The sequence below is a fragment of the Phasianus colchicus genome, chromosome 1, assembly GCF_987193195.1.
Source record: "Phasianus colchicus chromosome 1, bPhaCol1.hap1.1, whole genome shotgun sequence".
NCBI classification, from domain to species: Eukaryota; Metazoa; Chordata; class Aves; order Galliformes; family Phasianidae; genus Phasianus; species Phasianus colchicus.
In genome coordinates, this window is record NC_143436.1 from 155,651,489 (window position 1) to 155,671,424 (window position 19,936).

At 45.4% G+C, this 19,936-nt stretch overlaps 1 protein-coding gene across 1 annotated transcript; it reads right to left on the reverse strand.

The window, feature by feature from the left end:
• Window positions 1-9,774: 9,774 nt before the first annotated feature.
• On the reverse strand, window positions 9,775-17,978 carry CLN5 (CLN5 lysosomal BMP synthase). The gene is made up of 4 exons (XM_031609256.2): window positions 17,783-17,978; window positions 15,048-15,213; window positions 13,898-14,123; window positions 9,775-10,887 (listed from the first exon to the last, which is right to left on the reverse strand). Exons 1-4 carry the CDS (start codon window positions 17,893-17,895, stop codon window positions 10,376-10,378), a joined length of 1,017 nt encoding a protein of 338 aa, XP_031465116.2. The 5' UTR covers window positions 17,896-17,978; the 3' UTR covers window positions 9,775-10,375.
• Window positions 17,979-19,936: the final 1,958 nt, after the last annotated feature.

Genomic DNA, 19,936 nt, shown 5'->3' on the forward strand with positions numbered 1-19,936 from the left:
AACTAAATGGCTCGGACTTCCCAGGCAAGTCTACATTGTAAATATCTTCAAGAAAAGCTGCAGTAGTGCCCTTATAAGCAAATCTTGTACTATTCTTTGTCCTCAACACATGGTGGAACAAACAACAGAATCCATGGTGTAAGCTGTAACAGGAGTACCACAGACTGTCACAAAGATCATGTGGGGTTGTCAAAATAAATGCTGCTGCTGAATCTAAAACTGGAGCATTGTGTTAATGAGGATTTTTTTAATCTTAAAGGGACTCAGAACTTCAGTATTTGTAGTTCAGACTACAAAATATAAATTAATTTTCCTAAAATACACATGACATAAAAGCTTGGAGATGGTTTTGATACTCTTTAACTAGAACAGTGAAGCTAGAGTTAACCTTAGATGTTCTATATGATTTCTTCATCCTTGTCATTAGATTTCCTGATTGACCATATCTGCTACTGTTATTATTAAGTTCCCCTGCTGTGAAATGAAGACCACAGGGTGTGTTCCTCCACTTCTGTAGGACAGTCAACACAGCATTTCATCACCAGATACTCAGGAACTGGACAGCGTTGACCCCAGGGCCTACGAAAGAAGGATAAAGTCTGATTTCTTAATACTGTAGCTGAAATCAGTCAATGCAGAGGAGCACCTGGGCTGGAAGACATGTAGACCTACTTGATGGCTGTTACTTCATTCCCTCAGAGGCATGGACAGTGCAGACTTAAAAATGTTCATGTTACAGAATGATTCTGTATTTTATCTCTCAAATGCAAGGTGCATAAAAGCAGGGAGTAGAACTGAGAGTTGAGAGTAACCTGTAACACCTGTTACAGATCGCCTAATCGGGTTGAAGAGAAGGCATTCTATGAGCAGCTTGCAGAAGTCGTGCGATTGGTAGCACTCGTTCTTATGGGAGACTTCAACTTCCCTGATATATATTGAAAATACAATACAGCGCAGAGGAAGCAGTCCAGGAGGTTTCTAGAGTGTGTGGAAGGTAGCTTCCTTACACAACTGGTACAAGAGCCTACCAGGGGTGGTGCCCTGCTAGACCTGCTCTTCACTAATAAAGAACGACTGGTGGGAGATGTGAAGGTTGAGGACTGTCTTGGGCAGAGCGACCACAAAATTGTAAAATTCTCTATTTTTGGAGATGTCAGAAGGGTGACTGGCAAAACTGATATTTTGAACTTCCAGAAGGCAGACTGTGACCTGTTCAAGGATGCTTGTTGCAGGGGTCCCTTTGGAGATGCTCCTGAAGGGTTAAAGGGTCCAGGAAGCCTGGACACTCCTCAAGATGAAACCTTAAAGGCACAAGAACAGGCTGTTCCTGAATGCCATACAGCAAGCCGTAGGGGAAGAAGACCAGTGTGGATGAACTGGGAACTACTATTGAGACTCCGGAAGAAAAAGAGTGTCTATGTCCTCTGGAAGAAGGGACAGGCTATTTGGGGAGATGACAAGGAGACTGCTAAGGTGTGCAGGGAGGAAGTTAGGAAGGCAAAAGCCCAACTTGAACTGAGATTGGCCACTGCAATACAACAGAATAAGAAATCCTTTTAAAAATATATCAATGGGAAGAGAAGAACCAAGGAGAATTTCCATCCTTTACTTTATGTGACCACTGAGAATAAGGAGAAGGCTGAGATCTTCAATGCCTTCTTTACATCTGCCTTTAATAGGCAGATCAATTATCCTCAGGGCACTTTACACCTTGATCTGGAAGTCTGGGATGCTACGCAGAATACGCCCTGAGTGATACAGGTGGAGATGGTTAGAGAGCTCCTACTCCATCTGGACTGTCACAAGACAACGGTACCGGACAGGCTCCACCCTAGGATACTGAGGGAGCCGGTTCGGATGATTGCCAAGCTGCTCTCCGCCATATGCCAGTGTTCCTAGTTGTCTGGAGAGTTCCCAGAGGATTGGAGGCTTGTCAGTGTGATTCCCACCTACAAGAAAGGCCATAAGGAGGATCCGGGGAACTACAGGCCTGTCAGCCTGACCTCGGTACCAGGGAAAGTTATGGAGCAAATCATCTTGGGTGAGATCACACAGCATATGTGTGGCATCCAGGGGATCAGGCCCAGCCAGCACAGGTTCATGAAAGGCAGGTCATGCTTGACCAACCTCATCTCCTTCTATGATTGGTTGAGCAGACTGGTAGACGAGGGAAAGGCTGTTGATCTAGTCCACCTAGACTTCAGCAAAGCCTTTGATTCTCATAGTCAAAACTGGCTGCCCATGGCATGGACAGGTATACTCTACTTTGGGTAAGGAACTGGCTAGAGGGTCGTGCCCAAGGGTAGTGGTTAATGGAGTTAAGTCCAGTAACCACCCATTACAAGTGGTGTCCCCCAGGGGTCGGTAGTGGAGCCCATCTTGTTTAATATCTTTATTGATGACCTAGATGAGGGGATTGAGTGTACCCTCAGTAAGTTTGCAGATGACACCAAGCTGGAAGGTGGCCTCAATCTGCCTGATGGTAGGGAGGCCCTTCACAGGGATCGAGATAAGCTGGATCGCTGGGCTGAGGTGAATGGGATGAGGTTCAGCAAGGCCAAGTGCCAGGTCCTGCACTTTGGCCGCAACAACCCCAGGCAACGCTACCAGCTTGGGGTGGAGTGGCTGGATGACTGTGAAGAGGAAAGGGACCTGGGGTTATTGATTGATGCTCGTCTGAACATGAGCTGACAGTGTGCCCAGTTGGCCAAGAGGGCCAATGGCATCCTGGCCTGCATCAGAAATAGTGTGCCAGCAGGAGCAGGTAATCATCCCCCTGTACTCAGCACTGGTGAGGCTGCACCTCAAGCATAGTGTTCAGTTTGGGGCCCTGCACTATATGAAAGACACTGAGGCCCTGGAACGTATCCAGAGAAAGGCAGCGAAGCTGTGAGGGGTCTGGAGCACAAGTCTTATGAGGAGTGTCTGAGGGAGCTGGGATTTTTCAGTCTGGAGAAGAGGAGGCTCAGGGGAGACCTCACTGCACTCCAGAACTTCCTGAAGGGAGGTTGTGATGAGGAGGGGTTTGGCCTCTTCTCCCAAGCAACAAACAGGACCCAAGGAAATGGCCGCAAGCTGTACCAGAGGAGGTTCAGGTTGGACATGAGGAACAACTTTTTCTCTCAGAGAGTGGTCAGGCACTGGAATGGCCTGCCCAGGGAGGTGGTGGAGTCACCGTCGCTGGTAGTGTCCAAGAGGCGCCTGGATGAGGAGCTACGAGATACGGTTTAGTGGGTTGTGGTAGCAATGGTAGTGGGAGTATGGTTGGACTAGATGATCTTGTAGGTCCTTTCCTACCTTGTGATTCTCTGGTTCTATTTGAAGCATGAGTGAATGGGTAATGTATTTGCTCGATACAGGGAAAGCAGGAGTCATGTTTGAGCCTGGCAGCTGGGACTGTCCTCCAGAATCTGCCAAATATGGGAGCCTGCTTTCCACCAGCTGATTGTGAATGTAACAAGAAATATGACCTTATTTCCCTCACCTATGTGAATTTCAGCAAGAAGACATTCCACCCAAATGCTTGAGTTAAATAGGTTTTTGTGGGTTTTCTTTTTCAAGCATGAACTTCTGCTCATCTCATTTTCCCTTTAGAGGATTAAGTTAACCTTCTCGTATCCCTATAGGAAGCACTGGGAGAAAACTTCAGATTTCTTTTTAAGGTTTGAGGGATGGCCCCTCTAGAAAGGTAGTGTGCAAGAAAACCCAGCTCAAGTGCCTTTACACTAATGCTCACAGAATGGGAAATAAGTGGGATGAGCTGGAAACCATGATGTGCTTGGATAATTATGATCTGGTTGCTATCATGGAGACGTGGTGGGATGACTCTCACGATTGGCGTACTGTGATTGAGGGCTACAGGCTCTTCAGAAGGGATAGACAGGGTAGGAGGGGTGGTAGAGTTGCCCTCTATGTTAGTAAGTGAATGGATTGTGAAGAGCTGTGTCTGAGGAACAGCCAAGATCGGGTTGAGAGCTTGTGGGTAAAAATCAAAGATTGGCCTATCTAGTGATCGGGGTCTGCTACAGGCCACCTGATCAGGGGGAGCCTGTTGATAAGGCTTTCTTGCTTCAGCTGCAGGTGTCATGCTCATGGGCTCTTGTCTGATTGGGAATTTCAACCACCTGGATATCTGCTGGGATAGTGGCATGGCAGGTGGCAGGCAATCCAGGAGATTCTTGGAGTCTGAGGATAACTTCCTGGCCCAAGTATTAGATGGACTGACCTGAGTGAAGCCTAAGTGGACCTTGTGCTCACCAATGCAGAGAAGAGCATTAGAGAGGTTCAGATTAGAGGCAGCCTGAGCTGTAGTGATCATGCCCTGGTGGAGTTTGTGATCTGAAGGAATGTAGGCCTTGCAAGAAGTAGAGTCAGGACCCTTAACTTCAGGAGAGCGAATTTTCATCTGTTCAAAGAACTTCTAGATGGGATCTCCTGAGAAACTGTCCTTGACGGCACAGGAACAGAAATAGAGCTGGCAGCTCTTTTAGGACACCCTTCTAAGAGTGCAATGGCTCTCCATCCCCCAGCAAAGGAAATCGAGTAAAGGAGGAGGGTGACCGGCATGGCTAAGCAAGGACCTGTTGCTTAAACTGAGAGAAAAGAAATATACAGTAAGTAGAAGCAGGGCTGTGTAGGCTGGGAAGAGTACAGGGACATTGTCTGCATTTGTAGAAATAAGATCAGGAAAGCCAAGGCATAGATGTAGCTGAACTTGGTGAGGGATGTGAATAATAACAAGAAGGCGTTCTACAGGTACACAGCCAGGAGGAGACAGGCCAAGGAGAGTGTTCCCCCTCTGATAAATGAGGATGGAGAACTGGCTTCCTCAGATATAAGAAAAGCTTAAGGTACTCAATGATTGCTTTGCCTCGGTCTTCACTGGCAGTCAGGCTCCTCCCCATGTCTGTCAGGACCCTGAACCTCTAGGTGTGGGTGAGAGGAACAAATTCTGTCCCAGTGTAACAGTGGATTAAATCCAAGACCTCTTAATGAAACTGAATGTATGTAAGTCCATGAGGCTGTATGTTCTGAAAAAGATGGCTGATGTGGTTGTCAAGATGCTCTGCATCATATTTGGAAAAATCATGGCTGTCGGGTGAGATCCACGTTGACTGGAAAAATGGAAATGTTACTCCCATTTTTAAGAAAGGGAGAAAGGATGACCCAGAGAATTACAGGCTTGTGAGCCTCACCTCTGTGCCTGGAAAGATCATGGAGCAAATCCTCCTTGCTACCATGTTAAGGCACATAAAAGATGAAGAGGTGATCCAAGTCAGCCAGCATGGCTCCACCAAGGACAGATCATGCCTGACCAATCTGGTGGCCTTCTATGATAGAGTGATGGCATTGGTGGATGGGGGAAGGGTGGTGGATGTCAACTACTAGAACTTCTGCAAAGCCTTTTACATTGTCCCTCAATGCCATGTTCTTTGGCTGAAATATCCACAAGTGAATTTTTGAAATGAGCCCCATTCTCATGAGTCAATTCTTTCAGGGGTGCCATGTCATAACAGGACTTGCTTCTCCAAACCTAATATAGTGTTTTGGGCGATAGCATGGGGTACTGCAATATGTTTCAAGCCAACCAGTGGTTGCTTCCACCATAGTAAGCACATAACGCTTACCATTGTGAGATTGCAGCAAGGTGATATAATCATCCTGCCATGCCCCCCCATACTTATACTTTTGCCATCGTCCTTTCCCCCACAGAGGTTTCATCCTCTTGGCTTGTTTGATTATGGTGCATGTGTCACAGTCATGGATAACCTGTGCAACAGAGTCCATAGTTCAGTCCTTCCCTCGGTCTCTAGCACACTTTAAGTCATGTCTCTCCCTTGATGCCCTGAGGTCTCATGGGCCCACCGAGCTAAAAATAACTCTCCCTTGTTCTGCCAAACCAAGTCTATTTGAGCCACATCAGTTTTGGTGGCTCAATCTACCTGATGGTTATTTTGCTGTTCTTCAGTAGCCCAACTCTCGGGCACATGAGCATCTATGTGTCGCACCTTTATAACCATATTTTTTGTTCAGGTAGCAATGTTTTTCCATAGTTCAGCAGCCCAAATAGGTTTTCCCCTCCATTGCCAGTGTTTTGTTCCCACTGTAACCACACCTGTAAGGCATTTGCCACCATCCATGAGTCACTATAAAGCACTGGCCACCTCTCCCATTCAGCAACGTCTAAGGCCGGTTGGACAGCCTTTACCTCTGTGAACTGACTTGATTCTCCTTTCCCTTCAGTGGCCTCTGCAACTCGTCATGCTGGGATCCACACAGCAGCTTTCCATCTGCGATGCTTCCCTACAATATGACACAAATCATCTGTGAACAGGGCATATTTTTTTCATTTTCTTGTAGTTCATCATATGGTGGGGCCTCTTAAGCATGCAATACCTCTTCTGCTGGTGATGTTCCAAACTTTTTGCCTTCAGGCCAGTCCATAATCAACTCTAGGATTCCTGGATGGCTGAGGTTCCCCATCTAAGTTTTCTGTGCAATCAAGGCAATCCGCTACTCAAGTGGCATCAGCTGCATGATGGGTGGAGGGAACCTTTCCCTTGAACATCCAGTTCAGCACTGGCAGCTGAGTTGGGATAAATCAATTCTATCCCTTTATAACTTGAGGGCATCAAAGTGCACTAGGCACCGATGTCCACCAATGTCTTATATTCCTGTGGTTCTGAAGTGCTAGACCATTGAATCCACACAGTCCAACACACTCTATTATCCCTTTCTCTCCCCAACTGAGGGCAGGGCCCCTCTACTGGTTACTTGCAGTAATGGGAGCAATTTCAGTGGTGGTTAATCTGCTTTGTAATTCTCTCACCCATGCTCATAGTGCAGGAGTGGGTTTGTCGTACCACTTCTTCAAGTCCTCACCATGCTCGCAGAAGTAGCTCCACAGAGCAGCATGCAATATAGATTTACTGCAGTCATTTGCTCGAGCAGGGAGGTGTTTGATAGCTAAGACTTTAATCAGTTTGATCAGCTCCTTCAGCAGATTCTTTTGATCATCCTGGTCTTCATCGGGTGTTTCTGATACTGTCACGGGTTCATCATGTTTAATCACTAGGAACAATTCTTCCAGCAATCCGTCCCGTTTCTTCTCCATTTTTGTCTAGTCTTTGTCATTTGGGAGATGGCTGAGATGGAAGCATAGGATGGCAGTAATTTTTGGTCAAAGTTTTGAAGTGTAAGAATCAGTTCAAAAACTGAGGGGCCTTCTGTTTAGGTCCTTGTATCTTTCAAATGTTACTACCAGTGTACTGGCATACTTTTCCAGTGCTGTTCTTGTGAGTTTCCACCTCATATCAGGTGTACTCCTCACTCTCTCAGGATCACAGCCCTGGCATGGATCGTTATGAACAAAACGTGGGAACATACAGCGTTTCCAACATGGCTGTTTCTTTCAAATATTGGATGCCTTTCTTGACAGTATTCCATTCTCTCATCTCAGGCTCCAGATCATCTTTGAAGGGATGTCTTCACAGCTAATATCATTTGTTCCCAGAGGGTGGCAACTCCGTTCAGACATCTACTAATCCCTCTGTCAATAGCTGAATCTTGGGCAATGTTTCCTAGTTGGCAAGCTTTGTTACCATCTATGGACACGCTATTGGTCCCGCTGTCCCAACACCAAAGCAACCAGGTGACAATAGTTTCATTCAGGTGCTGTATAAAATCCTTTATTGAGCCCTGGATTTCAGTCATTTTCAGGGGTTAATTAATAGTGGTAACAGTGATTTCCTCCTCCTCACTTTCTTCTCCATGTCTCTTATTTTTCTCAGTTGCCTTTCTTGGTGATGGTGGTTCTGGGGAGGGCCTCACCTGGATCTTTCTCTACTTCCTCTGCTTCTTCTTCTTTCCATTCAAGACGCGAGGACACCCATTTCCATTTATGGCCTTCCACAGGGGCAACTGACACTGATACTGGTGCTTCCTGTGATCAGTTGGGCTTGACTTGGAGGTTTTTCCCCCTTTGGTTTGGATCTCAATTTGGAAACTCTCTCTCTCCAGAATAGTATAATATAGAGCTCAGTAAGCACAAGCCAAGCCCCAAATAAGCCATTCCTCCTCAGATCTTTCTGAGCTGCACCATCCCTTACTCAAATACTCGCTTAGTTTCTCAGGATCCCACAGGTGTTCAAGAGTAAAATCCCATGACACCGGGGGTCTCCACACTTCTAATCTCTTTCCTAACCCTCTCCGTATCCCCTGCCATTCAACATTTCTCTGGTTTGGGGAAAAGCTTCCTCCACATAATATAAAATACTATTGCAGAAAATACATTTAGAGAGACTGATAACACAGTACCTAAGCTGGCATTCCGAACATGCTTAAGAAACTGAGAAGAGTACCTGGAAACCAGTCCAAACATCATTTTGTCTATCAAATTAACCGGGATGTAGAGGAACCAGGCAGGTATCTCCATCAGGGCCCTTAATTGGCTCTACATATATGCAACTCCAACACTGAACATGATGAACTTAAAAAGAAACTAATTAATTCCAAGGAACATAATGGTCCTTAGTCCTCTATACAATGCTCTTAAAATGAAGTAGAGATCCATAGCTGCCCACATTCTCCACCAGTAACTGTCACGGAGTAATTAGATCTGAGTCCATGACAGGGGCACAAACCTAGAAAGAGACAAGAGAGCGGAAAAAAAACCATTCCACCTTTGCAGTGCAGCTGGCCCTGGGCGGGCCATGCGCTCCAGGAGAGTGGGAAGATTAGGGAGATGGCAGATGGGTCTAAAAACTACAATGGCAATGATCTGAGGAGGAACAGTCATTTACTAAATCCAACAGAATCAAACAAACTGAGAGAGAAAAGTGTGTCCAAAATACGAGATAGCAGATGAGTAGTCTTACGCTAGTAGACTGCAGGGGAAGCACTGCTTTTTCTCCGCAGCAAACAAAGATAGCTCAAGTCAATGAGAGGGAGCTGCTGGTGTCCTGCCAGGAGCTCCACCTTTCTTCCTCTGCGTGCTAAGTCCTCCAGGAATGCTGCTCCTCCCCTCCCCTCTGAGAAAACCAAAATGCCCCAAAAAAGCAATCCATGGAACCAAAACATTAACTCTTTAACACCCTGTTTTACATGATGGAATACCGACAACAAAAATCACAAAACCACAACACTGGCCTAGTGGTTGGTGACCCTGCCCATAGCAGAGGGGTTTAAACTAGATGATCTTCAAGGCCCTTTTTAACCTAGGCCATTCTATTTTATGATTAGCAGACTTAACCTGTCAGCCGCAGCTCATGACCTCACTGTTCTCACATTAGCTCTGATGCTCCTGATGTTACACGATAATTCACCAAATTGCTTTTAGTTCCTTTTAATAGAAGGTCAAGGTTCTCCCTTCTTATGCTTTGAATCAAATCACTGTGTACATGTGTGCTCCCCTCTCAGGCTGCAGCAGGCTGTTCATTCACCTTGAGCCTAATGAAATTGCATTTTGCTTCCCATATCACTGATTAATCACTGTGCAGTAGTAACATCCCATTCTGCAAGCAGCTTAAAAAAAAAAAAAAAAAAAAGCAACCAGTGTTCCCTTGGAACTGGTTGTGTTTCTACAGGTGTACTGCTGTGTATAATCATCTCACTGACCAAAGCAAAAGGAATACAGGCATTCTGAAAAAGTGAGAGTAATTGCCACACCACTCCAACCCCAGCCAGGAACCAAACTCTGCTACTACTGCAAGGCTTCAATTATGCATTGTAACAGGCTCTTTGTCTTCTATGTGTGATAGAAAACTGTCACACACATTCAGGGAAGAGACATCTGTATTTTGCTGACAATGCAGGTGAAGGAAGCAAAGTGGTGACAAGATACGCCCCACACACCATCTAACACACTTGCTGCCTCTTCCCACCTCACCAAACCTCTCTTTCGTGACATGTGGAACAGCTCATAGGCTCCAGTCATACAAACCAAAGAAACGCAGTAAGGCACATACTGAGGGAAGCAGACACTCAAGCCAGCCCCAGCACACAGCAGAATTGGTTGCACCAGAAGGTCCTTGTACAGCTTGTGTCCCACATCCAGTGGCAGCCAGGTGCCAGCTGTTGCCATGTGTGGCAGCTGCCTCTTGCTCAGCCTCTAGCTCTGTAACTCAGGTCTGTATTGGAACCATATCAGCTTGCCCTTAGGCAGCTGGTGTTCACAGTTGAACAGAGCTGTCAGTCAGAGATCACTGCTATTCAACTTGCAAGAAGACAGATTCTTTTCTGTGGTCTAGCAAAACTTGCCCTCCAAAAAAGTTCAATTAAAAGCGTTTTATGTTTCACTGCTAATACCATCAGAGGAGTACTCAAAAATCCTCAGGCATTTTCTGGCAAAAGCATAGTTTAGTTCTGCTGTCAGCAATTAAACACCAAAAGATGTTTTGCTTCCAACAGGCAAAGGAACCTCTTCATAAACGACTTTGAGATAAGGGAATTTCATAGGTAAAAACCAGTATTCCAAGTTGTAAAAGAGGTAAAACTGATGATTCAAGATGACACGATCAATTATTTTTAAGAGATCCACAAAAAACTCTCTGGCTGTTTTGTGAGGTTTGAAGGGATAGTAGAAGTCTCTTATAGCTGCTGCCAGCGTCTTGTTTCCTAGAGGTCCAAAAATTGATGTTTCATTTCCCAAATAAATAGGTTCTCCACTGAATAATATTATGCTGGTATAGTTTGTTTGGATCTTATTGAACGTAGCTCCCAGGTCAGCCAACTTCTGGTATGTTCTCAGTATGAATTTAGAGCATTCATAAGAGTCAAACCATACAATTGATTTTTTTTCAGGACTTGCTTGAACTGTCCAGGTTTCATAGTAAATGCCTGTCTCATTGTCGTACATCACCCATTTTGCCATTTCATTAAACATAGTTCCTGTAAGAGATGGAAATAAGTATTACAGAGACGAGGGAACAAATATACATCTCAAAATGTTTTCTCTCCAGGTTCATCTCCCTTCTCTGCAAAAGTTTACCTACCACATTAACTATCTGCAGAGATGCAAGGTATACGTTGGAGGGAGAATTCATACTCATTCAATAAACTAAAAGTAACTTCTTATCTGTAAATGTAAGTTGCCCAAATGGCATTTTTTTTCCTGCCATGTCTGTCACAGAGTTATCTCTAGATCTGAGTCTGTAACAGGGGCATAAACACAGAAAGAGACAGAAGAGAGAGAACCAGAACATTAACTCTTTAACTTCCACTGTTTTATATGACGTTCTGATATAGAATACTGACAACAAAAATCACAAAACCACAACACCTGTCCCTTGCTACTATGCCAGAACTTTAAAACTTTGGAGAAGTGACACTCATTGTTGCATTTTATCCATGCAGACAAACAGAGCAGGTAGTACTATCTGCAACATATGCTGACAATGTTCACCAGAGCAACAGGTGTTTCTGCCCTTCCTATAATTGTAACTAAATTCTGTAATTCGAGGCCAAGTTTTCCATTGTTCTTCACAAAAGAAAGTTAAGTAACCTCTGACTGGGACAGCTGACACCTCCTCAGCCAGGATGTCAAACTAAGCCAAAATATAGAAGTGGAACATGAAGACCAGCAAACTTAAATACTTAGGTTGTATATATGTATATTTGGAGTACATAATTGAAATGTTCTGCTGAATGGTCATTTCACAAATGAAATGGGAAAAACATCTCTAACTCAGTTTATCTCTGTCATAGCACCCTATGGGTGATGAATCTGCCTCCTCAAAACAGATGTGAAGCACAGGGCTCATCTGTGTGTTTTCCCCCATATTCCTAGCCATATATTTCAGCTCAGCTCTTCCCTCAGTCTCTGCACTGGGTACAACTGTCTTTGACTCAGATCCAACTATCACCTCACATTCATAACTCAGCCACATTTTTTTAATGCAATATATCAGAAGACCGTCAGATGACAGCTTGCAATCCTGGGGCTGTTCTAAGCCACAGTCTCTTGAGCTGCAAGTGTCACTGCCGTGCGACTGTGCTTGGGCTAATGAGTGATCTGTGACTGTCACTAATGTTGCCCTACACACAACAACAGGCTCTCACATTTACTTAATGTAGTATCTTTCCCAAGCTTCAAGGAGAGTACTGCATGCCCCACAAAATCCCCCAACACAAGCTGCGTAAGTCTTGTTTCCAAACCTACTCTTCATTACAGAAGACATGCACGTCACACTTATTCCAAGGGAAGGCATGCATGCAGGCAGATACCACAGAGCAATGACAGCTCTGCACTCTGTCTTCTCAAGCTGCCCCTTTATAACTTGTTCCTCATACTCATGTTTTTGGACTTCACAGTAAACATGACAATCATTCTGTTTAACTGTCCACTACTTTGTTTAGAATCTGTACCAAGAACTGCACTTAGTACATTGTAGTTGTGCTTGCAGCTCCCTTTTATCTTTTCTAATTCCTACCAGATTAGCTTCCCAGGGGGTATTCTGCAATGTACGTCACTGAACAGGATTTGTCTCTCCTAACAAGACCAAGATGGACTTAACATGAAGTTCTGGCTTTAACAACTTTAGCTAACCAAAAATATTACAGGTTCATGCCTGGTAATACTGTCCTGGTCAACAACACTTAAAAAAAAAAGAAATAAATCAAAATGCTTCATTGTGGCCTTTGACACTGCTGATCAACCATCTGTTAGGGTTTTGAAGAGGAAAGAGGGCCCACCTGTCCCATGGATTGAAGTCCTCTCCCACAAGGTGAGATGCTTTTGTCAGGTCAGACAGGTCATAATTCTGTCTGCCTTTGTAAACATTCTGCCATGGCAACTTTCAGATTCCTAGTCAAATTCAGAGACGCCACCTTCCTATAAGCTTTGTGGACATGGGAAGAAAGACAGCCTAGGACAATAACAATGCCTCCAGAGGCACCAGAGCCTCTCTTTACATAGCCATTAAATAATCCATGCAGGCAGAGAGCACTACAAATTCCACAAATGTATGAAATATTTATCTTAGTGTTTGCACAAAATAATCTAACCATCTCAGGCATTGAAGCCTTCGGTTATGAGATACAAACTCACAGGAAAGCAGCTTCACTGTTTCACTGCTTAAAGAGCCACCTAGAATTTCTTTGCTAAAGCAGTGAGAGAATGTAGGGACTGTGCCCAACACACACCCGCTGTTATCAGACACTGAAGGCTGCCTTTAACCACTTACTATACCACCTTTAGAAGTTAGTTGTTTTATTCAAGTTCTCAGGGAGCTTCGTTCACAACTCATCCACCGTATTACTACAGTCATCAACCAGACTTATTTAGATGACTTTTTCATTTTAGGATTTCAGTTTTCAGTATATACCAGAAAGTTATTCTGGTGATCATCCATGAATTTAGTGGAATAAATCCTTGCTTTGTTCTATGACATATAACCGAAAAGACCTTTTACTAGGGACATTTGCACGGCTTTTATGACACAAAATGGGGAATATGGAAATTGAGATGAGTATTTTTGACATCTATGTCAGTATTCTTAAATATGTCTTAATTACTTGTTTGGTAATACACATTTTTTTCACCAATTTTTCCATTCCCAGCAGTCATCCACTCCTTCACAATAGAGGGCTTGGTTTTGATGACAGCATGTGAAAACTCCATGACTTCTCTGTATAAGCTATTATTCTATTTTTATAGTGAGGAGACTCAAGTGGTTTTGCACAGCAACTTCCAATGACACTCACTTAACAACACTTCAGTGCGTCCTGTTCAAAAGGCAGCAGCCTCATATCCCTTTCTGTCATAAAAGAAGTGCAGAGATAGCATTGAAATCAGAAGAATCAGCCACTTACACTACAAAGATGAAAAGACTTCTTAACCTGAAGACAAAGTTGACTGCATTTTATAATATTAGTACCATCCAAAGCATCTGAAATATACCTGATATTTTGGTCACAAGAACCAGAGTTCCGTTTTCCTTCCAGTGTGCATCATCTATTCCTTCATAAAAGCAAGCAGCTCCCTGGTTACACCAGAACGGTGCATCCATTCCAGGACGGAGATGTGGAAACGTGCAGTTCCCAAGCTGGAAGAGCTCATACCACTCCATTGTGTAGTTTTTGCCAGTTAAACTGCTCTTGAAGCCCACAGCATCATGCATAATTTTCTGGAAAATAACAAAAACTTTAACAGAAAGAAAAATAATTCTATAAAACTGCCAGCAGCTTGACCTGCACACCAGATCAGGTGCTTGAGAGCTGTTGAGTAGCAGGGTGGGAAGAGGGGAAGTGGCTCCTACTGCCATTTTCAATAGTGTTGCTGCACAACATACCAGATGGTATCACGCACATACTTCTAACATGGAATCAGGCTGTCTCAGTGTTTGTTTATCTATCCATCGTGCATTCTGTTATCTGGAGGCAGACACTCAGTGGGACCTCAACATAAAACCCACACTTACTTTTAATGCCTACCTCACAAAGGAATCAAAGAAATAAGGATCAAAACTGCATTACTAGCAACAGACCTTAGCAATGAAAGCCACAAAACAACTGAGATAAGTATTTATTTTTAAAGCTGTACAGTAAATTAATAAATTCAGTCTCAGTTTAACAAGTAAGGTAAAGACATTTGAAGCTATCTCTATTTTTGGCTCTGTGCTTTGTTTTGATGTTGCTGCTTTATGTTCATTAATATTTCTTTATTCATTAGGGATCAAGCTCTGAAGCTTATTTATGCTAGTTACAGCTATAAATATTGTTGAAGTTGAGATTATATCATATTTGTATGACTCCACATAGATCTGAATTCCATAGTAATTAAAATATCCAAGAAAATGCACTGCTTCTGCAGTAAAGAAACTCAAATTGTAATAATGCATGTATATGAAATACTTCCAGTGTGCAGCTTGGTAGTGGAACACACTCATGCTATATATAATGCTGGTCATGCTCTCTTCTTTAGCTGAAGTGAATTCTTTAATTTTTTCCAGAAACTTACTGTTCTTCAGTAAGTTTCACATTATTGACCCTGGCTGTTAAATCTTCTGAATCTCCTGCTACAGCTTTGCTAAACAAAAACATCATCTTACCAAATGTCCAAGTAGATCCCCATATTTAAATTCCCATACTGGAGCCTGTAATCGATACACTTCAATAATATCTTCTTCTTGCATAACTGGAATAGCAGAGCCAGTGGGACAAAAAGTGTAACGAGCTTGGCAGTAAGGATCTGTTTTTGGACGGAAATCAAAGCGCCTGTGTTGAGAAAGAGAAGCACAGACAATAGTAAGCACAGCTTCACTGCTGGAGTCATCCCTCTAACTTCCTAAGAGCCTATGTCAGAGAGCTCAGGTGTGTGGCACTTCCCAAAGCTAGACACTGTGATACAGATGCTGTAATGCTTGGAGAGTACAAGTCTGTAACACTGCTGAGGCACACATAGGACTCACAAGTCTTTCTTTCCCCATCTCCTTCAGATTCACTCACTGTACCTCACCTACAGAAAGGTTCCTACATTCCTGTTAAGAAGGTGAAAGCTGGAAAGTAAACACACAGCCAGAAAACAGACTTATGCCAGCCATACATTTAAGTCCTATTTCTAAAATACCTGAAGTTTTCATTTCCCCTCCCACTGCATCTGCACATGACAACAAGCAAGTTACGAAGCACTGTAACAATGCATTTCCAAGTGTCAGACTGAAAGGCCTGTGCTGTGATTTTGACCATCCTGAGACCAAATCTTGCAAGTACTGAGCTTACTGGAAAATCTGGACGACTCCTGACTGCAAGATCAACTTCTTAGGCACCACCTAATATAAATGTAGCTGTAAAAACTATAATAAAGCTTTCAGAGCCTCAAACATTCAGCAGATTTTTTACTCAGAGGTGGTAAGGCACTGGAACAGGTTGGCCAGATTGCTGCTGGGTACTCTATCCCTGGAGACATTCAAGGCCAGGCTGGACCCCAGGAACTACAGGCCGGTGAGTCTCACCTCTGTGCCTGGGAAGATCATGGAACAGATCATCCTGGATGACATGCTTGATCACATGAGGAAAGGGTGTGTGATCCGTGACAGCCAGCACAGCTTCACCAGAGGAAGGTCATGCTTGACCAATCTGGTGGCCTTTTATGATGGAGTGACGGCATCGGTGGACAAGGGAAAGGCGACCGATGTCATTTACCTGGACTTGAGCACGGCCTTTGACATGGTCCCCCACCACATCCTTATCTCCAAACTGGAGGGATGTGGATTTGATGGGTGGACCACTCAATGGATAAGAAACTGGTTGAAAGGCTGCAGACAGAGGGTGGTCATCAATGGTTCTATGTCCAGGTGGAGGCTGGTAACGAGCGGCATCCCCCAGGGGTCTGTCTTGGGACCGGTGCTCTTTAACATCTTTATCAATGATATCGATGATGGAATTGAGTGCACCCTCAGCAAGTTTGCTGACGACACCAAGCTGAGTGGTGCGGTTGACACAGTAGAAGGATGGGATGCCATTCAGAGGGACCTCGAGAGACTAGAAAGGTGGGCCCGGGAGAACCTGATGAGGTTCAACACGGCAAAGTGCAGAGTTTTGCACTTGGGCCGGAGGAATCCCAGGCATCCCTACAGACTGGAAGGAGCAGTCCTTGAGAGCAGCCCTGTGGAGAAGGACCTGGGGGTCTTGATAGATGAAAAACTTAATATGAGCCAGCAGTGTGCCCTAGCAGCTCGGAAGGCAAATGGTATCCTGGGCTCCATCAAAAGAGGGGTGGCCAGCAGGGACAGGGAGGTGATTGTTCCCCTCTACTCTGCTCTTGTGAGGCCCCATCTGGAGTACTGTGTCCAAGTCTGGAGCTCCCAGTACAAGAAAGACAGGGAGCTGTTGGAGAAGGTCCAGAGGAGGGCCACAAAGATCATCAGGGGACTGGAGCACCTTCCCTATGAGGACAGGCTGAAGGAGCTGGGCTTGTTCAGCCTGGAGAAAAGAAGGCTGCAGGGTGACCTCATTGCAGCCTTTCAGTACCTAAAGGGAGCCTACAAACAGGAGGGGAATCAACTCTTTGAAAGGGTAGATAAAAGCAGGACAAGGGGAAATGGCTTTAAGTTGAGGGGAGATTTAGGTTGGATGTCAGGGGGAAGTTCTTTACCGAGAGAGTGGTGAGGTACTGGAACAGGCTGCCCAGAGAGGTTGTGGATGCCCCATCCCTGGAGGTGTTCAAGGCCAGACTGGATGGGGTCCTGGGCAGTCTGGTCTAGCATTAGGTGGAATGGTTGGTGGCCCTGCGTGTGGCAGGGGGGTTGGAGATTCATGATCCTTGAGGTCCCTTCCAACCCTGGCAATTCTGTGATTCTGTGGATGTGGCTCTGGGCAGCCTGGTCTAGTAGTTGGCGACCCTGCCCATGGCAGGGGGATTGAAACTTGATGATCACTGGGTCTTTTTCAACCCAGTCCATTCTATGATTCTATGATTCTATGAATTAAACAAGCATGTTTGAAGCAAGAGCTCTCACTTCTATGGACAGAGGAAGGAAAAAGGCAGCTCTTCGGCCCATCTGTGATACCTGTTCTCCTACTTGCGAGCTCACCGCACCAAACACAGCACTAACAACAAACCATGTAAGCCTACTGCATAGCCTTCCGTAATTCAGTAAAAACCACCAGACAGCCGGGAAAGCACAGAGGTATTATCCAGCCCCACCTCAGCCCCGGCCCAGGCCCCGCCCGTCACGCGCCTCAGGTCGGGAGGAGGGGCAGCCCCACAGCGCGCCTGCGCCAACGCGGGGCGGTTGGGAGCAGGGACGTGCGCCTCCCCCCCCCCCTCCCCAACGTCACTCACCTGTAAGGCACCGGCCAGCGCCGCTGCGGGGCGTGAGACTCGCCCGAGAGGCACGGCCCGCAGGCCGCCGCCAGCAGTAGCAGCAGCCATCGGTGGCGGCCGGCGGCGCTCATGGCTGCCCGCGGGGCTCCGTGCCGTACCGGGGGCGCTGGCGGCCGTCTGAGGCGGCGGCGGGGCCGAGGGAAGTTGGGCGGAAGGGGGCCGCCCCTGCGCCCGCCCCCTCCCGCCCGGGCCGCCCGTCAGGCCTCGGCCGTGTGCGGGGAGCGGCTGCGGAGGGACGGGCTGCAGAGCGTGCCGGGCCGCGGTTCTGCTACGTGTGAGGTGCAGGGGAACGGCGTAAAGCTGCAGGGGTGACGTTGTTCTCCTTCCTCGTGCCTTGGAAAAGCGTGTCTTGAATCGTTCTTTAAAACGTGACGCTGCGCTAGGCACCAGCGTGCAGTGTCAGCTGCGGTTAGCGGGTGTGGTGCTGGTGGGTTCTCACAGAACGTAGGGGTTGGAAGGGAGCTCTGGAGATAACTGAGTCCAACCCCTTGCTAAAGCTGGTTCCCTAAACTAGGCTACATAGGAGAGTGTCCAGGTGGGTCTGGAATATCTCCATAGAAGGAGACTCCACAGCCTCTCTGGCGGCCTGTCCCAGAGCACGGTCACCCTCACCATAAAGATTTTCCTCATGTTGGCATGGAACTAATTATGTTCCAGGTTGTGCCCATTGCCCCTTGTCCTGTTGCTGGGCTTCACTGGAAAAAGCTTGGTCCTGTACGCTCGTCTTCCGCACCTTAGATATTTATAAGCATTGATCAGATCCTCCCTGAGCCTTCTCCAGGCTGAACAGCCCCAGGTCTCCTAGTCTTCCCTCATAAGAGATGTTCCTGGCCCCTAAACATCTCTCTGGTCCTCAAGGTGCTAAGGTTTCTCTGTTTGTAGTTCTTTTCTTGGAATGAGTCCCAAATGCACCTGTGAAAGAAGACAGTATAAATGGAAATGAAGGAATGTGCAGTAGAATACTCCTATGGAAAATTACAGTGAGGTGTGCTACTTAGCGTTTGACTCAGCTGCATTTGGCTGCATTTGTATGTTTATTATTTGTTCCTCCACTACCAAAGACAATTTTGCAATGACTGACTAAGAAAACATCACATGACTGAATGAGGATTTCAGTTTCTGGAAATTTAGGCAACTATGCAGCTTTGTTATTTAGCTGAAGTAATTTTAGCAGGCTAGTATGTGGTTTAAAATACTGCTTTGGTGCTGTTTTACAAGTTGCATTGAATACCTGCCTTTAGAACTATAATTTATCCAGAGGAACCTTGAACCCGGCACCAAAGGGAAAGACAAGCTGTTTTTAACAACTTACAGGATAGGTATTTTATAGTTTATTCTCGCATTTTTACAATGCTGAGATCAGTTTATCTTGGCTAAGAGTGGCCAGCAGCATCTGTGCAGAAAACAGCTTTTTTTCCTCCAAATTGGTGGAGTTCAAACAGGCATTAGAGTCCAGGAAGCTGTTAGTGTGAGAGGTAGATTGTGTTTTGCAATGGAAATATCCAGTATTTCTGTATGTAGTGTAGGACAAGTTGTTTTTCACAAAGAAAACTGAACAGAGTAAAGCTGAGACTGGGTCATTCTGACCTAGGTAGAATTGGCACAGGCACTAGGTAAGGTAATTATATAGGGTAGGGGAGAGTCTGGTACAGAACAGAATCAGTGCTAATTTTGAAAATATTGTCCTCCTATCTCCATAAAAAGTACAGAACATACCTCAAAATAATGGGTTGGTAAAAGACATTGTATGGAAATGTATTGTAGCAACAGCATCAGAAGTCTGTGAGACTGAGATGCTCAACCAATGAGTGCCAGGGGAGGCATTGGACGCAGGGTTTATAATGGAATGGATTTCACTGATTAGGTGCGTAGTTTCTTCATTGTCAGTAGGGGGTGTGTGCCTGTTATTGCAATAATGAATAAACTTCCCTTCACAGAGATCTTTGCCTGATTAGAAATTTTTATCTTGAGCATGTTTCTCACATTAGGTAGCTGGCATCTGCAGTTGGAGTGCTGGTTAATGCTGTTCACTGCAGACTTCTGACTGCAAGGAATCCGAAATACCACTTCTCCTTTCATGTGAGCTCCTTGGGAACTGTCTGTTCTCTACTC